General features: G+C 31.7%; 1 protein-coding gene across 1 annotated transcript in view; it reads left to right on the plus strand.

The window, feature by feature from the left end:
• The window catches only part of LOC123545821 (cilia- and flagella-associated protein 36-like), a 53,028-nt gene that overhangs the window by 630 nt on the left and 34,637 nt on the right, over positions 1-17,761 (plus strand). Inside the window, exons 2-3 of the mRNA XM_053522237.1 lie at positions 2,204-2,392; positions 3,216-3,377. Coding sequence (XP_053378212.1) covers positions 2,204-2,392; positions 3,216-3,377 — 351 coding nt within the window. The remainder of the gene's footprint in view (positions 1-2,203; positions 2,393-3,215; positions 3,378-17,761) is intronic.

Consider the following 17,761-nt stretch of genomic DNA (forward strand, 5'->3'; position numbering starts at 1 on the left):
AGTTGGGGCTCACTTGTGTTCGATTTTTCATGTTAAAAACGTATTTTTTGTTTGTTTATTTTATGTCTTTTAACAGGTTTAACTAAACGATGCCGTTTTCGCACATTGATTTTTATTGCCATTGTTCCGTTGGAGAGAATGAATTATTTCTTCTCTTTTACTTGATATCATTAAAGCATTTTTAGTTTTAGTTTTAAGATATGTTTATCCATGACAGATACTGTCGGGTAAATATAATTAATGAGTATGATGAGCAACTTAGTCACTAAACAGTACAGAGACAACAAATGAATGTCCCATACTGAAAGGCACCTAATTTTCTCTAACACAGTACAACATAATGATCTAATATCTGTCAATGATGTATAAAAGAAATTGTACTATATATACACAATATGTTATAATGTTATAACAAAACACTTGGATTAAAGTTTGCATATAAAAATCTACTGTTGCTGACTGTTTTATAAAATCTATAAATATAAAAAGTATCTAATTTCAATTTTGATTACATTTAATTTTGAAATTGGTTGAAAAGTCATTGGCCATACATGGAAAAAACTTATAGACCTTTGACATCAAAGTGTTGCCTTGATCTTGAGCCAAGGGTCTGGGTGCTGTGCTTGACACATTGTCTTATTATGAGATACATTTGTGTCATGTAATATTAATTTATTAATTAATCCCTTTAAGGATATTTGAATTACAGACCGGACAGGAAATGGCTATGTTAGCCTTTGAACTCCAAGTGTGACCTTGCCTACCTTTCAGCTCAGGGTCCGTGTTTTGCACATGACACATTGTCTCATCCAGGGGAATATTTGTGCCAGCTGATATTCATATCCTGTTCATGACAAAGTTATGTACCGGACAGGAAAAATCCCTATTGACATTTGATCTCAAAGTGTGACCTCGACCTATGCTTGGGTTCTGGGCGTGCGTCTGATATGTTATCTGTTTATTGGGAACATACTATTATGTCAAGTAACATTATAATCCCTTTATTGAGTTCTGGACCGGACAAGGACAGACCCTGTTTATGCCATGTTAACATTTGCCTGCGAAGTGTGACAAGTGTGACAAGTGCCTCCCTTCACGGATGGCAGAGTTATAAACCGGACAGGGAAAAAAGTCCTTCCAAGTATGACCTTGACCTTTAGGGATTCCGCTTTTACGCTTGATAAGTTGCCTTCTCATGGGGAATTTTTAAATACTAAAATCCCTTGATAAATGACAGAGTTATGGAGGCACGAAAATGCCAGCAGACGGATGGACGGACGGAATGACTGCAGGACAGACAGACGGACAGCCGGAAAATTGCAATCCAATAGTCCCCGAAACTGTTTTTTTCAACCAGTAGGGAACGAATAACGCACCATTCCCTCTTACAGAGTTGTTTTTGTACCAACAATCTTCTCCTCAGTCCGTTTGTTGTCACTTGTATAGGACAAAACTCTGTTGCCTGTCACTGACACATATATGCATCACATTTATTTTCCTTATAACCAGTCTTTGTAATAAATTAATACATTACCTACTGTTCTAGTATATAATATTAATAAGCTCCTGTGGCGTTTACTGGGAGTCAGTTGTTCCTTCCAATCAATGAAATGCAAGTCATCTGTGTATTAATCCATGAAATATTTGTGACATTCTTTCCAATATTGATATAAAAGTTTCATGGACATTTAATCTCACAGCTGACACTTTTTGTGTGTCACATGTACTCTTATGTTTGGTAGGAATAAATTCATTTCTTGTAAAGTAACTTAAGGCAAATTTTCCCAATTTGAATTGGATTGTTGACGGAATATCGAGTTTAAACATATCTACTGACAAACTGACTGTTCATATTGTAATTACACGTGGTGGATCTTCGAAAACTATATTTTATATTTAGAAAGGCTCGACCGAAGTGTTCTGCTTATGATCAAGGCTATAGCAAGTATTTCGATTGCAAAATCTACCACATGAACACATCTAGGAGTGATGTTCCCTCTCTGACTTGTTAAAGCATAAAGTTTTGACCGAGACCTTTTTTTGTAAATACTAAAAAACTTACTATACTGAGGGACGGACAAAGCAACCTGTTATTCTGAAACGTGATTGAGGATGTGAATTACTATTTTGCGTAGAGCAATATATCTTAAATTTTTGACGCATTTCATGAATATCATCGTTGTATTCAATAAGTATATTTCAGAATTTTTAAGTGGCAAAACACCAATTAGTAAAGTAGATGAAATGCACTGGCTGACGGTATTGGTGGTAGCTCTGTTATTGACCGTGTATCAGTTTATTGCAGCGGCGGTATTTCAAGCACTGGAGTCGGGAAATGGACAGGAGACCACACCGAAAACAATGCCGAACATCAACCTTAGCGAATTTCTGGGTATGCACAATTTGTCTTGTTTTGGACTGGAATATTTGTTTGGCTTAAAGATATCTAATGCAAACTTTCATCACAAGTTTGTCTTTAGATGCGTAACTTTAAATATAGAAAAAAATCTACAACTGAATTAATGAAATACATATATATACTGTGATTGCAGACTACATTCACAATTAAAATCATTTGTTAGAAAAAATACACAGTATTTTAGCGATATTACACATTTTTTCTGTGCTTATCTACTAGTATACATTGTACATGAATAAGGTGTGTACTATTTTAAATCTTACACACAACACTGTTTTTTAGACTAAATACGTTTATTTTATGTTTGCATAAATACTATGAAGTAATTGTATGAACTTTGGTCTAATATTTCTTTAAGGAAATATATTATATTAATATGTTCGTTTATGTACTGTCCATTTAAAGCATAGTCTGTCTGTATAAGCTTCATGTGCTTTTTTTTTATTTTTACCTTATACCGCTTATAATAGACCAAGGCATTGAATTTTAGATACATATTTATATCTTGTGAAAATTGACTTCTGATCTACTTTCTTATAATATACTTTTCTTATCCTAGTTTGCATCTATCGCTGGAACTTAAGTAGATCCTTTCATGTGAAGACTGCCCATGATTCACTCTACCCAGATGTCCGCTCCGTCTGAAATAGTTACTGTGGTTTTCCATCTGAAATAGTGGCTGAGGTCTTCCATGGTGTTCAGTGTATCTGAAATAGTGAGCGTGATGTTCTTTTCCTGTTATAGCTAGACTTTAACAAACACGTTTATACTATACACAACAATGTTTCTATTTAAGTTAACAACAGTGTAACGGATGAGAAGAAGTTAAAAGCACTGATTCTCTCAGTTGCAGAAACGTATGGACAAGGCCTACTGGAGGTTAACGAGACACAGTCCAAGGATAAATGGAGCTATATGCGTGCACTGTGTTTTTCTGTAACCGTTGTTACCACTGTTGGTAAAGTAATTTAGTATTTTACTATATTTCCTTTATTATAAGGAATTTTATCGCGCAAGTAAGCATTATAATTGTTTCAATGAAACGAGTAGAATTTGCCTGAAGGATAAGAGTTTTGAGAATAAAGATATTTGACAGCTTTGTTTTAGTAAGATTGAAAAAGATCCAAACATGTTACCATCGAGTCGACCTAAGAAATTTCGTTAAATAAGACAATTGCTACATAAAAGAAGTTAAATAAATTTAGCATCTTTAGTATGTCTATTATTCTTCAGGGCCATTGTAACTTTTCAGTATAACAGTTCAAAGAAGAAAAGAATATTGGCCATATTAGTAATGCCCTGGAGACAACACACCAGATTAAATGTTCAAGAACAAGACAACCCCAATTATAAAATCATTAGATTTCCATTGATAAGTGTGTGTCTAAACTTGTGAAAAAGAATGCGACTAAAGTCTATGAGAAGATCCTTTGGAAGATTAGAATGCAACCAAGCAAAATAATAGCAGACTCGGCTTTAGTCTGTTCATAAGAGATTATGAAATGTGCAATACCCCTCACGCGCCATGGCACAGGTTTAAGTGGAATTCTATTATCGGACTCCATGATCCCACAGGACCAGAAAATATAACACCACGGAGTCCTAGTACGAGGAGGTTTTTTGCAGCCGCCACACGGCACTAATAGAGACTGCTGATGTGATAATTAATAAAATTTATAAGAACATACTTCAAGAAGCATAGAACGCAACCAAGCAAAATACACTCAGTTCCAAAAGAAAGTGTGCACTCAGTTTTCTGTTATTTTTTCTCGGTTATTTTCATGAAAACTTATAAGTTTGGTACCAAAATTTAAATCAGTTCGTAAACAAATTGGTGTGCATTTTAGATTTTGAGTTATACCTGAGAGTTAGTGTATGAAAAAATGAAACAAAAACGTCGGGGGATTTTTTGAAATATCTAAACTTAAAAAGTGCACACTTTCTTTTGGAACTGAGTATAATGGAAGACTCGTTTTGTCTGTTCGTGAGAGGTAATAAAATGTGCTACACCCTCTCGCGCCCCCTAGCACCGGCTTTAGCAGAACTCTATTATCCATGAACATTGAATGAACTCTATGATCCCAGAGGACCAGAAAATATAACAACACTAAATCCAAGTACGGGGGTACTTTTTACAGCTGCCACATGGTACTCCGAGTCTGCTGTTGTGATAGTAAATAAAATCTATAGATAAAGAAAATAAATATTGAATCATTTCACAATAATTCCTCATTTTTAGCTTCTTTTGGGTTGGAATTCATTTGACATCACAGAAAAAGTTCCATTGTCCGAGCATATTCAGCACCCCCACCCCCCACCCCCCCCCCAAAAAAAAGCATAGCGAATCATAAAAACGTGGCGGCGGATCAATGGCATCTTCGGCTGAAGGGTACCCGACGATAGTTTGAAAATAACAATACGATTTCTATTCTGTTTATTTATAGATTGTACGATTTATTTCTGTCTTTCAAGGTTATGGAGATATTGCTCCATCAACGCCAGGCAGACAGGCTTTCTGCATTTTCTATGCGGTATGTGGAATTCCATGCACTTGTGTACTGATGATCGAAGTCGGCCGGAGAATGTCTGTTCCAATAAAGAAATTCAGGAACCGATCGAAAAGCAGAAACGAGCGTATGGTAAAATCGGCTATGATTTTTATCTTAGGGAATGCCATTATGATACTTCTTCCTTCAATAGTGTACCTGAAAACAGAAGGATGGACAATGCTGGAGGCTGTCTATTTCACCGTTATTACCTACACAACCGTAGGGTTTGGCGATTATCTTATAGGCAAGACTTTATTTCTCTTTCTCGATATGCTCTTTCGGGTCCAACGGACCCCCGAACAAGCTTGGACTGAAGCCGGAAAGTCCGAGACATATGAAACCTTTTAATCGTCTTTTCATTTCAAATGTCATTTTTTTTTTAATTTACTTAAATTTATGATTACTCTCTTGATACGTAACTGCATTGACGTTGCGTATCATTACACGTGTTCTGTTGCAAGTCGTAATTCCTTGAAGATAACAGTCAAACAACATGTGGAAAGAATGGGCCTCCTTGGCCTAGTGGTTAAGGTCGCTGGCCTCGAATCACGTGTCCCTCACCGCTGTGGAGACTGGGTGTTAAGTACTTCATGTGAGGAAACCATCCAGCTGGCTTAGAGGTCGGTGCTCTCAGGTTACTGCCATGTCTAAAACAATGCTCGTAGGGCACCAGAATTTTCGTAACAGGGGCTTCCCTTGTTTTCTCCTTAAATATAAGGCAATACCATTCAGCAATCACCTAACAGATCTCCGTGGGTGGTAATAAGAACTTTGTAAGATATCCTGAAAACTTCCGAATATGCCGGTAAAAACGAATCTGGGCACTTTTTAAAAAACGCCTCTTCTTTTATTTATACACTAAACGTTCGATTATGTTCTGTCACAAAATGAAATATTGTACCCCACCCACTTGTGCATATACCTTAACAGACTTTGATTTGTCAAGTGTATAAAATCAAAAGATTAAAGTGCGTACGTAAAATGTTTTCTTTAAATGCAGGACGCCAACAGTATAATTTTATACAAAAGCAACTTTATTTTTATACAAAATATAATAACAAATTCATTGGAACGACGGATTACTATTCTGGAATGACATGAGTTGTACCGACAAAATTCCACAAAGAATATAGTATGCTCATTAAATTTAATTATTGTCTGTAAATTCGCACCCATCTATTTTTAGATTATGAAGGTCAGTCACAGTATGCCGAAACGTACCGGGTGTTGAACCATTTATGGATATTTATTGGTTTGTCATGGGCGTCATGCGTCATATCCGATGTAACAGATCTTGTCGCCGCCCATGTTGTAGAGACAGAAGGCTCAGTTAGAAGGAAGTCGCGTACGATGCCTACAACTGAGAAAAAACAGGAGTCATAAAATGACAGTAAAATATTTCTACAAATTCTTCAATAGTATTTTAAGGCGTTATAGAATATATACTAAACGATATTTTTGGAAATATCTTTCAAAATTTTAAAGATACATTTATCAAATTTCATACATATTTAGATAAATATGAGCCGCGCCATGAGAAAACCAACATAGTATCTTTGCGACCAGCATGGATCCAGACCAGCCTGCGCATTCGCGCAGTCTGATCAGGATCCATGCTTTTCGCCAACGGTTTCTCTAATTGCAATAGGCTTTGAAAGCGAACAGCATGGATCCTGACCAGACTGCGCGGATGCGCAGGCTGGTCTGGATCCATTCTGGTCGCAAAGCCACTATGTTGGTTTTCTCATGGCGCGGCTCATATGATAATAAAAACTCTTCAAAACCTGAAACAAATTCGAATGGTGCAAACACATAATTTCAATCATTTTACGACCTCTACACATTTTTAAAAAGTAACGAAAATACAGGGGTATGTGTTGGTACCTATTCAAGGAGGAAATATCATTAAAAAAGATACAGAGGTGTAGATATTGTATTTTCACTTACATATGGTCATTATATTAAATTCAAGTTAAATTAGTTTCTGAAATAAAACAGGATGAAGAAGTTATAATATTTTGCCTTACGTAATGAAATTGGCCCGTCAAACAAAAGACAAATTCTTTTGAACTTTGTAATTTAAAACTATGGATAGCAAAACGGAATCAATGTAGTCACTTATATGCATACCATATGCATAACATATGCGCTTTCAGCTTGTTTTCCTGGATTTCTTAAATCCCGCATAGAAGCAAAGCATCGGTCAATTTCGGGTTATTCGGGAATACTAAAACTTCGTCATCCGGGCCATGGATACGGTGGGTTACTCAGTATTATAGCAAGGTACTAGTAATTAATTTCACGAAACACTATTTTAACACAACATTGTTAATGAAACATTGGGCTTGTGAGATGACAATCTGTAACAATTAAACAGTATATGAAATAAGCTTGTAAGACTGCCATGAACATTAGTTGACGCCTCAAAGTACTAGTAGATAAAATCAGTGAAAAACAGCAAAATACGTCGTAGCAGACCCTGTTTTCTTGCATACCAGACTGGGATTTCCGGTATTTTTACCGATGCTGGAAAAATCCATCTTACACCCCGGGGTGTAAGATGACTCTCGTGCTTTAAATGACGTATTACGAACTACATATATGTAGAAGATTTGTGTAGTTATTTATATTTTATTTTGAAAAACGGAATAAAAATCCAATACCTTGACAGCTCCTCTTTGTTCCTGATAGTATATTTCTCGATTCAAAACACGTTATTTTATCAAAAATTCATAACGTTACGCTGGAGCTGATAAAACAAAACCGGAACTAAACATTGTTATTTGTCTTTGAAACGTCATGACGTCTTTCCTGTTTACCCTCGAGGCCGGAAATTCCAATCTGCACCTACAACCAGTGAAAGAATCTTATATGATCAAGGCTGTTCATTACAGGTAATGTATAATGGCTGATTTCCGCCAACGTCATTTTTTCGTTCTGTCGTATTTTTGCCCGCATTATGGGCGAAACAGCAAAGCAACGAAAAGGCAACAGATTTAATGCACCGTTATCGGCGCATTGCAACTGTCGCCATTTCGTTCTTTTGCGTTTCCCGTGACGATAACCGTCTTTTTGTGCTTTCGGAGCGAAAATACGATAGAACTAAAAGACGAAAAAAAGAAAAAAAAAACGACAACGAAAACGTCGTCCTTTCGTGAACGCCATAACCACACTGGCCATAGCTTTATCAGATCAAGTGGTTCCAACGTTGTTTGAGCGGTGAATTTTACGCCGATCAGATGGAGAAATATGGCCGATACTACAAATTTCCGGTATTTTAAGTATGATTTTAAGGAATTTTTACCTGTTTGATAACTAATCAAATGAAAACGATGGGTGCACCTGGAGCGCAAATGTGTCTATGTTTTAGCACATATGTCCATCTAGCTGTGGTTTGTGCCGTTTATTCAAACACATCTGTACAGTCCGGCGGGGGAAGGAGATTTTTGACAGTTTTTGAAAATATCGCATCAAATATAGTGTTAATCGGGAACAAGAAACTGTTAAAACACTTTTTATGTAAAGGGCTACCTCTTAAAACAAAGCGTGTGTATTTTCATAGAATTATTCAGGGTTATTTCTGAAAAATCGGCCGAAAACCTAATGCAACGCCGATTCGAGTGGGTCGTTATGCAACGCAATCAATTGGATACCGTTCTGTGTCTTACTTGCGAAGTCTTATCCGTCTTAAAAACAGTCATTAAAGCCTAACAATGAATAAATTTAGTGAGTTTTATAGCATTATAATGATCCCGCCATTTCTAATATATTGCACATCGAACAATATCATTAAGTAAATAATAGTAATAGTTCGTAAAAACAAGAACCAGTTCACGGATATCTGTCTCCTCCACGAATGGTACTGAACAGCTTACCAAAATCGGATTGACTCTTTAAATCAGTATAGTTTCAGTTGGTTACTTTTTAGTCCCTTAAAACCAATACATTGCGATTTCATTACTAATTTGTTGTGCATTTAAGCTGTTCATACAAAATAAATAAAATTTGGTCCATGATAAAAGTATTAATAGTAGTATTAGAAATACCGATTTTAAAACAATATAACCCCCCCCCCCCCTGACCCCTTGTCCCTATTCTATAAGTGGACTTTAACCTTGCCCTAAAATTAAAATACTAACTTGGTACCCTTAATACCCTGAAAATCTTTTAAATCTTTAGTTAAACCGAATGAAAACCTTTGGTTTAACCAAAAAAAAAAAGATTTAGTCTTTGGTCCGGACTGGCCAATGCCAGACAATTTAAAATCCACAGGTTTTAAACCAACTAAAAAGTTTTAAATACATATGATATAGATGAGTTTACAGAATAAAATATATTGTTTGAAAGAAAGAAAATTTACTGATAATATAAATCCTCACTATGTTACAGCAAAAAAATGGGAGAAAAATGATAAAGGCTACTTGTTCATCTTGTGGAAAAATAAAATCAAAGTTTGTTAAAAGTACAGGGGGTAATTTAGATATTCACAAAGCAATGTTACCTTTATTACCTAAGAAAGGTTTAACACTTCCAGGATATAATTATTGTGGGCCAGGAAATCCCCTAGATAATGGACCCCCTGTCAATGAACTGGATGCAGTATGTATGGACCATGATTTTTGCTATGACTCAAGACTAAGTAAAAGTGAATGTGACAAAAAAATGCTTTCCAACTTAAATAAAACTAAATCAAAAACATTTGGAGAAAAGATTGCAAAACATTTAGTTGTAAAACCAGCTATCAAAACGAAATACAAACTTGGGTTGGGACAAAAATCAAAAAACGGGAAAAGGGGGTAGAGTATACCCCCGGAATCACATGGAGCGATGAATTAGCAGAAGAATTACACAAACCAATTAAAAGAAAATTTAGGAAACGAAGAGTGATAGTTAATGATATTGATGATACTTGGTCAGCTGATTTAGTTGACATGCAAGCTTTTTCAAAATATAATAAAGGAGTAAAGTACTTGTTAACCGTTATTGATATATTTAGTAAATATGCTTGGGTTATTCCATTAAAGAATAAAACTGGAGAATCTGTTACTGAAGCATTTGAAAAAATAATTTCTGAAGGACGATTACCAGTAAATTTATAGGTAGATGAAGGAAAAGAATTTTATAATAAAAAGTTTGAATCATTTTTAAATAAAAATAAGATTAATATGTACCATACATTTAATGAAGGAAAGGCTGTAGTAATAGAAAGATTTAATAGAAGTTTAAAAAGAATAATGTGGAAATATTTTACAGCAAATAATACTTATACTTATTTAGATAATTTGCAGGATATGGTTGATAAATATAACAAAACAAAACATTCTAGTATAAAAATGACACCAACCGAAGCTAGTAAAAACTTAAATAAAGGTACTGTTTACTTTAATTTATATGGTGATTTAAAGATACCAAAGAGTAAAGTAAAATTTAAAATTGGTGATCGAGTTCGCTTAAGTAAACTTAAAAGACATTTTGAAAAAGGATATACACCAAACTGGACAGAGGAAATATTTATAATTTATAAAATTAATAATACAAATCCCAGAACATACACTATTAAAGATTTAAATAATGAAATAGTTCAAGGTTCATTTTATGAACAAGAACTTTTACCTACTACACAAGAAGTTTTTAGAATAGAAAAAGTTATTAGACGAGACTATAAGAAAAAACAAGCTTTAGTAAAATGGAAAGGTTACAATGAAAAATTTAATAGTTGGGTTCCGTTTAGCGATCTTGAACAAATTTAATTTAGAAATAAAAAGTTTAATTATATAAATGAGCAATAAAAATCTAATTTCTAATAATAATGGAATAGAAACAATAGATCAATTAATTATTCACTTAACTAAACTAGCTGCTGCTTACAGAAAAAGTTATAAATTTTGTGGGAGAGTAAGTACTGGGTTATATATTACAGCAGGTGTTTTTGGTTGTTCAGCTGCATTAGCACTTGTTCCAGCTATTCCTATATTTGTAGCAGTTGCTGGCGCTGTTCCATCAGTAATTACCATATTTACTAACAGACTAAAACTTGACGACAAGAAATTTATTTTAAAAGCACATCATCACAAAATAAAACAACTTATAACAAAAGCACGGATCGGAAAAGTAAATAAAGAAGATCCAAATAAAGTTATTCAGGATATTTTTACAATACTATTAGAAATGCAGAAAGAAAAAAATTATTCAACACCTCTTGAAATGCACATGAAGGAATTTAAACTTAACGGATATAAAAGTAAAAAAGAAGAAGAGCTGTATTAAATTTTACATGCGTTTTTAGAGATTTTTTTTCTATAAGTATATTATATATAGATGGTTAATAGAAAGGTAGATAGAATGATTATGCCAAAATTATCTAGCACTTTAGGAGAAAATAATGAATCCAGACAAAAATTCATATAAGAAAGTTCTTAAAAGAAGAATGTTATTAAATCAAAACTTGATCAAATAGTTGCGATGAATATAAAAATCACGTTATTGATAAATTACAAAATGTTATAGATCCTTATCTTCGTAAAATAACTTTATTTGAATGGACTGTGGTTGTCTATTAACTGAAGAAGAAAATGCTGAAAGATTATGTGATTGTCCCAGACCAAATAATATCGAAACAATCCTAAAAAATGTTATTGTAACCGACTGTGATACTAATGAAGAAAAAACATATAAAGCAATTATGCAGCGTCTAAAGACCTTGGTATTAATTCTGGGTTAATAACAATGTGCTGCAAAGGAGAAAACCGAGTAAAATGTGGAATATCAAAAACTAATGGAAAAGATATAATTTAAATATTTTATTTCTTCTTAAAGATAATTTAAAACTTTATTATTTTATTATTTTTATTATTTTTTTAATCCTTTTTTGCTTAACGAATTTTATTTTCTAAATATAATATATAGATGGAAATCGAGAGATCTACAAAACATATTATAAGAAATTTGAAATTAAAATTACATATAGACAAGATCCAAAGAATCAATTATATTTAACTATAAACGACTCTTATGAAAATCTTAAATCTGAACTTAAAACTTTAAAAGGTATAAAAATAAACGTTGTTTTAAAAATAACTTTTGCAAAAATGGATAAAACTGATACAATATATAAATCAGCTTATTTTCAATCAAAGGCTTTAGAAATTATTAACACAACGAAATAAAAAAACTTTACATCAAGCTTTTGATGAAATATAAATAGAATTGGTATTGGATTTCTGAAGGAAGTGGCTGAGAATAGAGTCAGTTGATGCTCATTATATAAATAGATATAAGTATAGTCCATTGGCTGCTTCAAGTTATTTAGAATTACAAAACCATTACAACATCCAATGAAAGGATTGATAAATATAAAGAATGATGATAACGAATGTTTTAGATGGTGTCATTTAGCTTACAAATTTCCTATTAAAGAAACCCTCATAGAGTTTCAAAATATAAAAAACATATAAACGATCTTGATTATACTGGAATTAAATTTCCTGTTACTTAAATCAAATACCTAAAATAGAATTTTAAATGAAATATCATTTAATATATTTGGTTACGAAGAAAATAGTATTTATCCATTGTACATATCAAATATCATACGAAGAACACTGTGACATGTTGCTAATTACTAATGATAAAATAACTGATAAAATAAATGATAAAATAACTGATGATGACTGTAAGCCCCCAAGAACTGTAGTCCAACATTATGTTTGGATAAAAGACTTTAATAGATTAATGACTAACAAAACCAAAGACCAACATAGAAATATTTTTGTAAAAGTTGCTTACAACATTTTACTCAAGAAAAGAATATTAAATGAACATATTCCAAATTGTTTAGCTATTAATGGTACCCAAGGCGTAAAAATGCCAAAGAGGGAGTAAAGTACAATTTAAAAATTACCATAAAGGTTTAGCAGTACCTTTTGTAATTTATGCTGATTTTGAATCAATAACTAAAAAAGTTTTTAACTGCTTTACCATCACTGAATCTTCATTTACTGAACCATATCAAAATCATATAGATTGTGGTTACGCTATAAGTTGTTTGTTGTTATGACGATAAAATATACTAAACCAACCCAGATTTATAGAGGTCCTAATGCAGTTTATAAGTTTATTGAAAAAATGCTTGAGGAAGAGGAATATTGTAAGAAATATTTAAAGAGCACTTTAACAAAGAACTAAGAATGTCTAAAAAAGATGAAATTGATTTAAAAAACAAAATTTTGTCATATCTGTGAAAAAGAATATATAGAAGATTCAATCAAAGTAAGAGGACCACTGTCATATAACAGGAAAATTCAGAGGAGTGCTCACTCAGAATGTAATATTAATTTAAACTAACACATAAAATTCCTGTTATTTTTCATAATTTAAGAGGTTATGACGGTCATTTTATTATGCAACAAATAGGGAAATTTAAAAAAGAAATTAATGTTATTCCTAACAATATGGAAAGATATATGGCATTTATGATTTCTGACTTGGTCTTTATTGATTCATTTCAATTTATGTCTCAATCATTGGATAACCTAGTAAAAATATTCCGAATTTAAATACTTATCTCAAGAATTTGATTGTGAAAACATTAATTATTAAAGACAAAAGGTGTTTATCCATATGATTACATGGATTCATTTAAAAAATTCAAAGAAACAGAATTACCTTCTAAAAGAGTTTTATTCATTTTAAATGAAACTAATATTTCTGATAATGATACGAACATGCTAAAAATATCTGGAATAAATTTAAAATTAAAACAATGGGAGAATATCATGATCTATATTTAAAAACTGACGTATTACTTTTAGCTGATGTATTCGAAAATTTTAGAAAATTATGTTTAGAGTACTACAAATTAGATCCTTGTCATTATTTAGTAGTCCTGGGTTAGCTTGGGATGCAATGTTAAAATGACTGGAATTAAGTTAGATTTAATAACTGATACTGATATGTATCTTTTTATTGAAAAGGGACTGAGAGGAGGAATAAGTTATATTTCAAACAGATACAGTAAAGCAAACAATAAATATATATGAAGGATTATAATTCAAAAGAAGAAAGCAAATACATTATGTACCTTGACGCCAATAACCTTTACGGTTGGGCTATGTGTCAACCTTTACCCTCTGGAAACTTTAAATTTATATCCGAAAAACAATTTAAGAAATTAATTGCAAAAGGTAAAACTAACTTTATAGTTGAATGTGATCTTGAATATACAAAAGAATTACATAAAACCCACAACGATTATCCTTTAGCTCCTGAAAAAATTAAAATACCAGATCAATGGCTTTCTGATTATAGTAAAAATATTAAAACAGAATTTGAAATAGGAAAAAGTAATGTAAAGAAGTTGGTTCCAACTTTAATGAAAAAACAAAATTATGTAGTTCATTATAAAAATCTTGAACTATATACACAATTAGGGTTAAAAGTAACAAAAATACATAAAATATTAACTTTTGATGAAAGTCCTTGGTTAAAAAAGTATATTGATTTTAATACTCAAAAAAGATCTAAAGCAAAAAATTCATTTGAAAAGGACTTTTTTTAAGTTAATGAACAACTCTGTATTCGGTAAGACGATGGAGAATTTACGTAAGAGGGTTAATATTAAATTAACTCATGATGAAAATATTTTATTAAAATACATAGCCAAACCTTCATTTGTTAGTTCAACGATGTTTAACTCTAACCTTTTTGGTATTCATAGAATAAAAGAAAGTTTGTTATTAAACAGACCTTGTTATGTTGGAATGTGCATTCTAGATTTATCAAAATATTTAATGTATGATTTTCATTATAATTACATTAAGGAAAAGTACGAGAGTAATTGTAAATTATTGTTTACTGACACTGATTCATTATGTTATGAAATTAAAACCAAAGATGCGTATAAAGACTTTTATAAGGACAAAGATTTAATTGATAATAGTGATTACGATAACAACTCAAAATTTTATTTCGATAATAATAAAAAAGTAATTGGAAAATTTAAAGATGAAGCTGCTGGCATTCCCATTGTTGAATTTGTCGGATTAAGAAGTAAAATGTATTCATATTTATCAGAAAACGAAGTTAATGTTAAAAAATGTAAAGGAATTAAAAAACTTGTTGTTAAAAAAACAATAGTTCATAAAAATTACAAAGATACTTTGTTTAATTCAACCCAAAGTAATCACACCTTTAAAGTTATTCGTTCTGATAAACACAATCTTTCCAGTTATGTTATAAATAAAACATCTTTATCATGTTATGATGATAAAAGATATATTCTTGATAATGGTATTGATACATTAGCTTACTCTTAAATTATAGAACCATAAATTGTTAACTGAATATTCATAACGTTTAAAGAATTAATAGAAATAACATCATTTATTTTAAATTCATTTGCATAATTAATAGAAATAGATTCATTTTTCCTATTATTTTTTGCATTGTAACTTTGAAGAATTACATTTTCTTTATTTTTTAGTTGTAATTTAGCTTCTCCTTTATCTAATTTAATTGCATCAACAAGAATAATTAAAATGCAATTAAAATTAATTCTTACATTATTACCTTTTTGAACTAAACCAGGACTAGCATTTACAGTTTTCCATTGAAATAATCCACCATCAGTATCTTGGGTATAACATGTTAAAAACAATGGAGGTTTTCTTATTAATTGTCTTTCTATTTGTTTTTCTATTTTATTTACTTTTTCATTTATATTATTGAATATTCCCATTATATTAATTATTCCAGTTAAATAAATGTCCTTTTTTATTAAAATAATTTATAATAGTTTGTTCATTTACTCTTTGATTATTAATTTTTAGTATTTTATACAATAAATCATACAATGGTACTTTATCTTGTAACATTTTAATGAAAAATAAACAATAATATCCACAAAGCATACTTGTTTTGTCTTGATATTGAAAATTGTTGTATTTTACATTTGGTATATACTGAATTACTTCTTTTGGTGGAGGAAGTCCAAATGGATCAAAGTACATATTATTTAAATAACAAACCCAATGTGTTCCAGGTCCAACAGAGTCATCTAAATTGATTATTCCACATTCAACCTTTTCTTTTAATTTTGGTAAATTATTTCTACTAAATACACCCCTAAAGTTTTTAATTTTTAATTGTTTTACCCATTGTTCTATTTCAAAGTTAGCCTGCCCGCTTAGCTCAGTAGGTAAGAGCGTTGGTCTACGGATCGCGGGGTCGCGAGTTCGATCCTCGGGCGGGGCGTATGTTCTCCGTGACTATTTGATAAACGACATTGTGTCTGAAATCATTAGTCCTCCACCTCTGATAATTCATGTGGGGAAGTTGGCAGTTACTTGCGGAGAACAGGTTTGTACTGGTACAGAACCCAGGAACACTGGTTAGGTTAACTGCCCGCCGTTACATGACTGAAATACTGTTGAAAAACGGCGTTAAACCCAAAACAAACAAACAAAATTTCAAAGTTAGATATTGGTTTGTTTATAAATTTTATTTTTTTTTTACTATAGGAATTCGTCTGTAAGGTCTCCGTTGTGAATCAATCTGTAATCCCTTACCACTTAACAAAGATGTAATCAAAGGTATTCCTAGACTAGCAGCCAACATACCTAAAAACCCACCGTCTTGTTTTTGTTTTTGTGTTAATTTAATCACTCCAGATCCTACTAATTGTTTTCTTTGATTAGGTGTAAGATATGGTGATATCATATTTCTCTTATCATTAGCTACTGAAATCATACCATTTCCAAGTATTTTACTAACACCAGTACTGGCCAGCCCAGACAAAGCGCCGATGCCTAGAGGGGCTAATATTTTTGGAGCTATTTTTGCTGCCATTGGAAGAATTGTTTTTCCTAACAAACCAGCCAAAGCTCCTAAAAATCCACCATTTTGACCTTGACTGGACATTTGTTTCTTTGAAATTGTAATTTCTAATCCCTTCTTATTTGCAACAGCTTTTTTAATTTGATTAATTTGTGTTTTTGTTAATAGTAAAGGGAAGTTTCCATGTAATTGTTCATGTTTTAATCTAAAAGTATGTGGAATTTTATTATTATAAGCTTGTGCTAAATTTTTCTTTTGTCCATCTGTAAGGTTAACTTTATATTCAATATAATTTGATGTGTGGTTGTTTACAACCCCAGTGTTTTTAATACTCATTATATATTTAAAATTTATTTTATTTAAACAATAACAAGTTCATTTCCAATAGTATTTATTTCAACTGTTTCTTCATACAATACAATTGCATAAACACGAATATTAGCTGCTGGTGGAATATTTAATTTAGCTGTTAATGTAATATGCTTAGGATCTTCTGTAGTTACTTCCTTTTTATATTCCAAGTTAAAATGAACAAATCCAAACAAACTTTTAAAATTTGATCGATTTAAGAGACTTCCAGTAGTCTTATTATTTTGTTTATAATAATAATTAATTACATCATCATATATTCTTGATATACTTGTGTATTCTGTTTCTGGATAAAAAACACCATTACCAACTTCAAGACGACAGGAGCTCAAAATGCAATTATCATTATCTGGATTAATTTGAAATGTATCTAATAAATGTGGGTTATGTTCTTGTGAATTACTTTTGTCAGGTCGTTGTAAATAAACAAATACATGTTGTGGTTTTATTACACCAGCCGTTATTCTAAAAGTTATATTATTTTGTTGTGTATCAGTTGATTGCGTCATCATTTCCCTAAGGTATGACCATCTTGCTTTTTTAAATCTTTCAGTAGCAATTAGATCAATTTAACAACTTAGTTAGTTATAAT

Source organism: Mercenaria mercenaria, chromosome 1 (genome assembly GCF_021730395.1).
Source record: "Mercenaria mercenaria strain notata chromosome 1, MADL_Memer_1, whole genome shotgun sequence".
Taxonomy (NCBI): domain Eukaryota; kingdom Metazoa; phylum Mollusca; class Bivalvia; order Venerida; family Veneridae; genus Mercenaria; species Mercenaria mercenaria.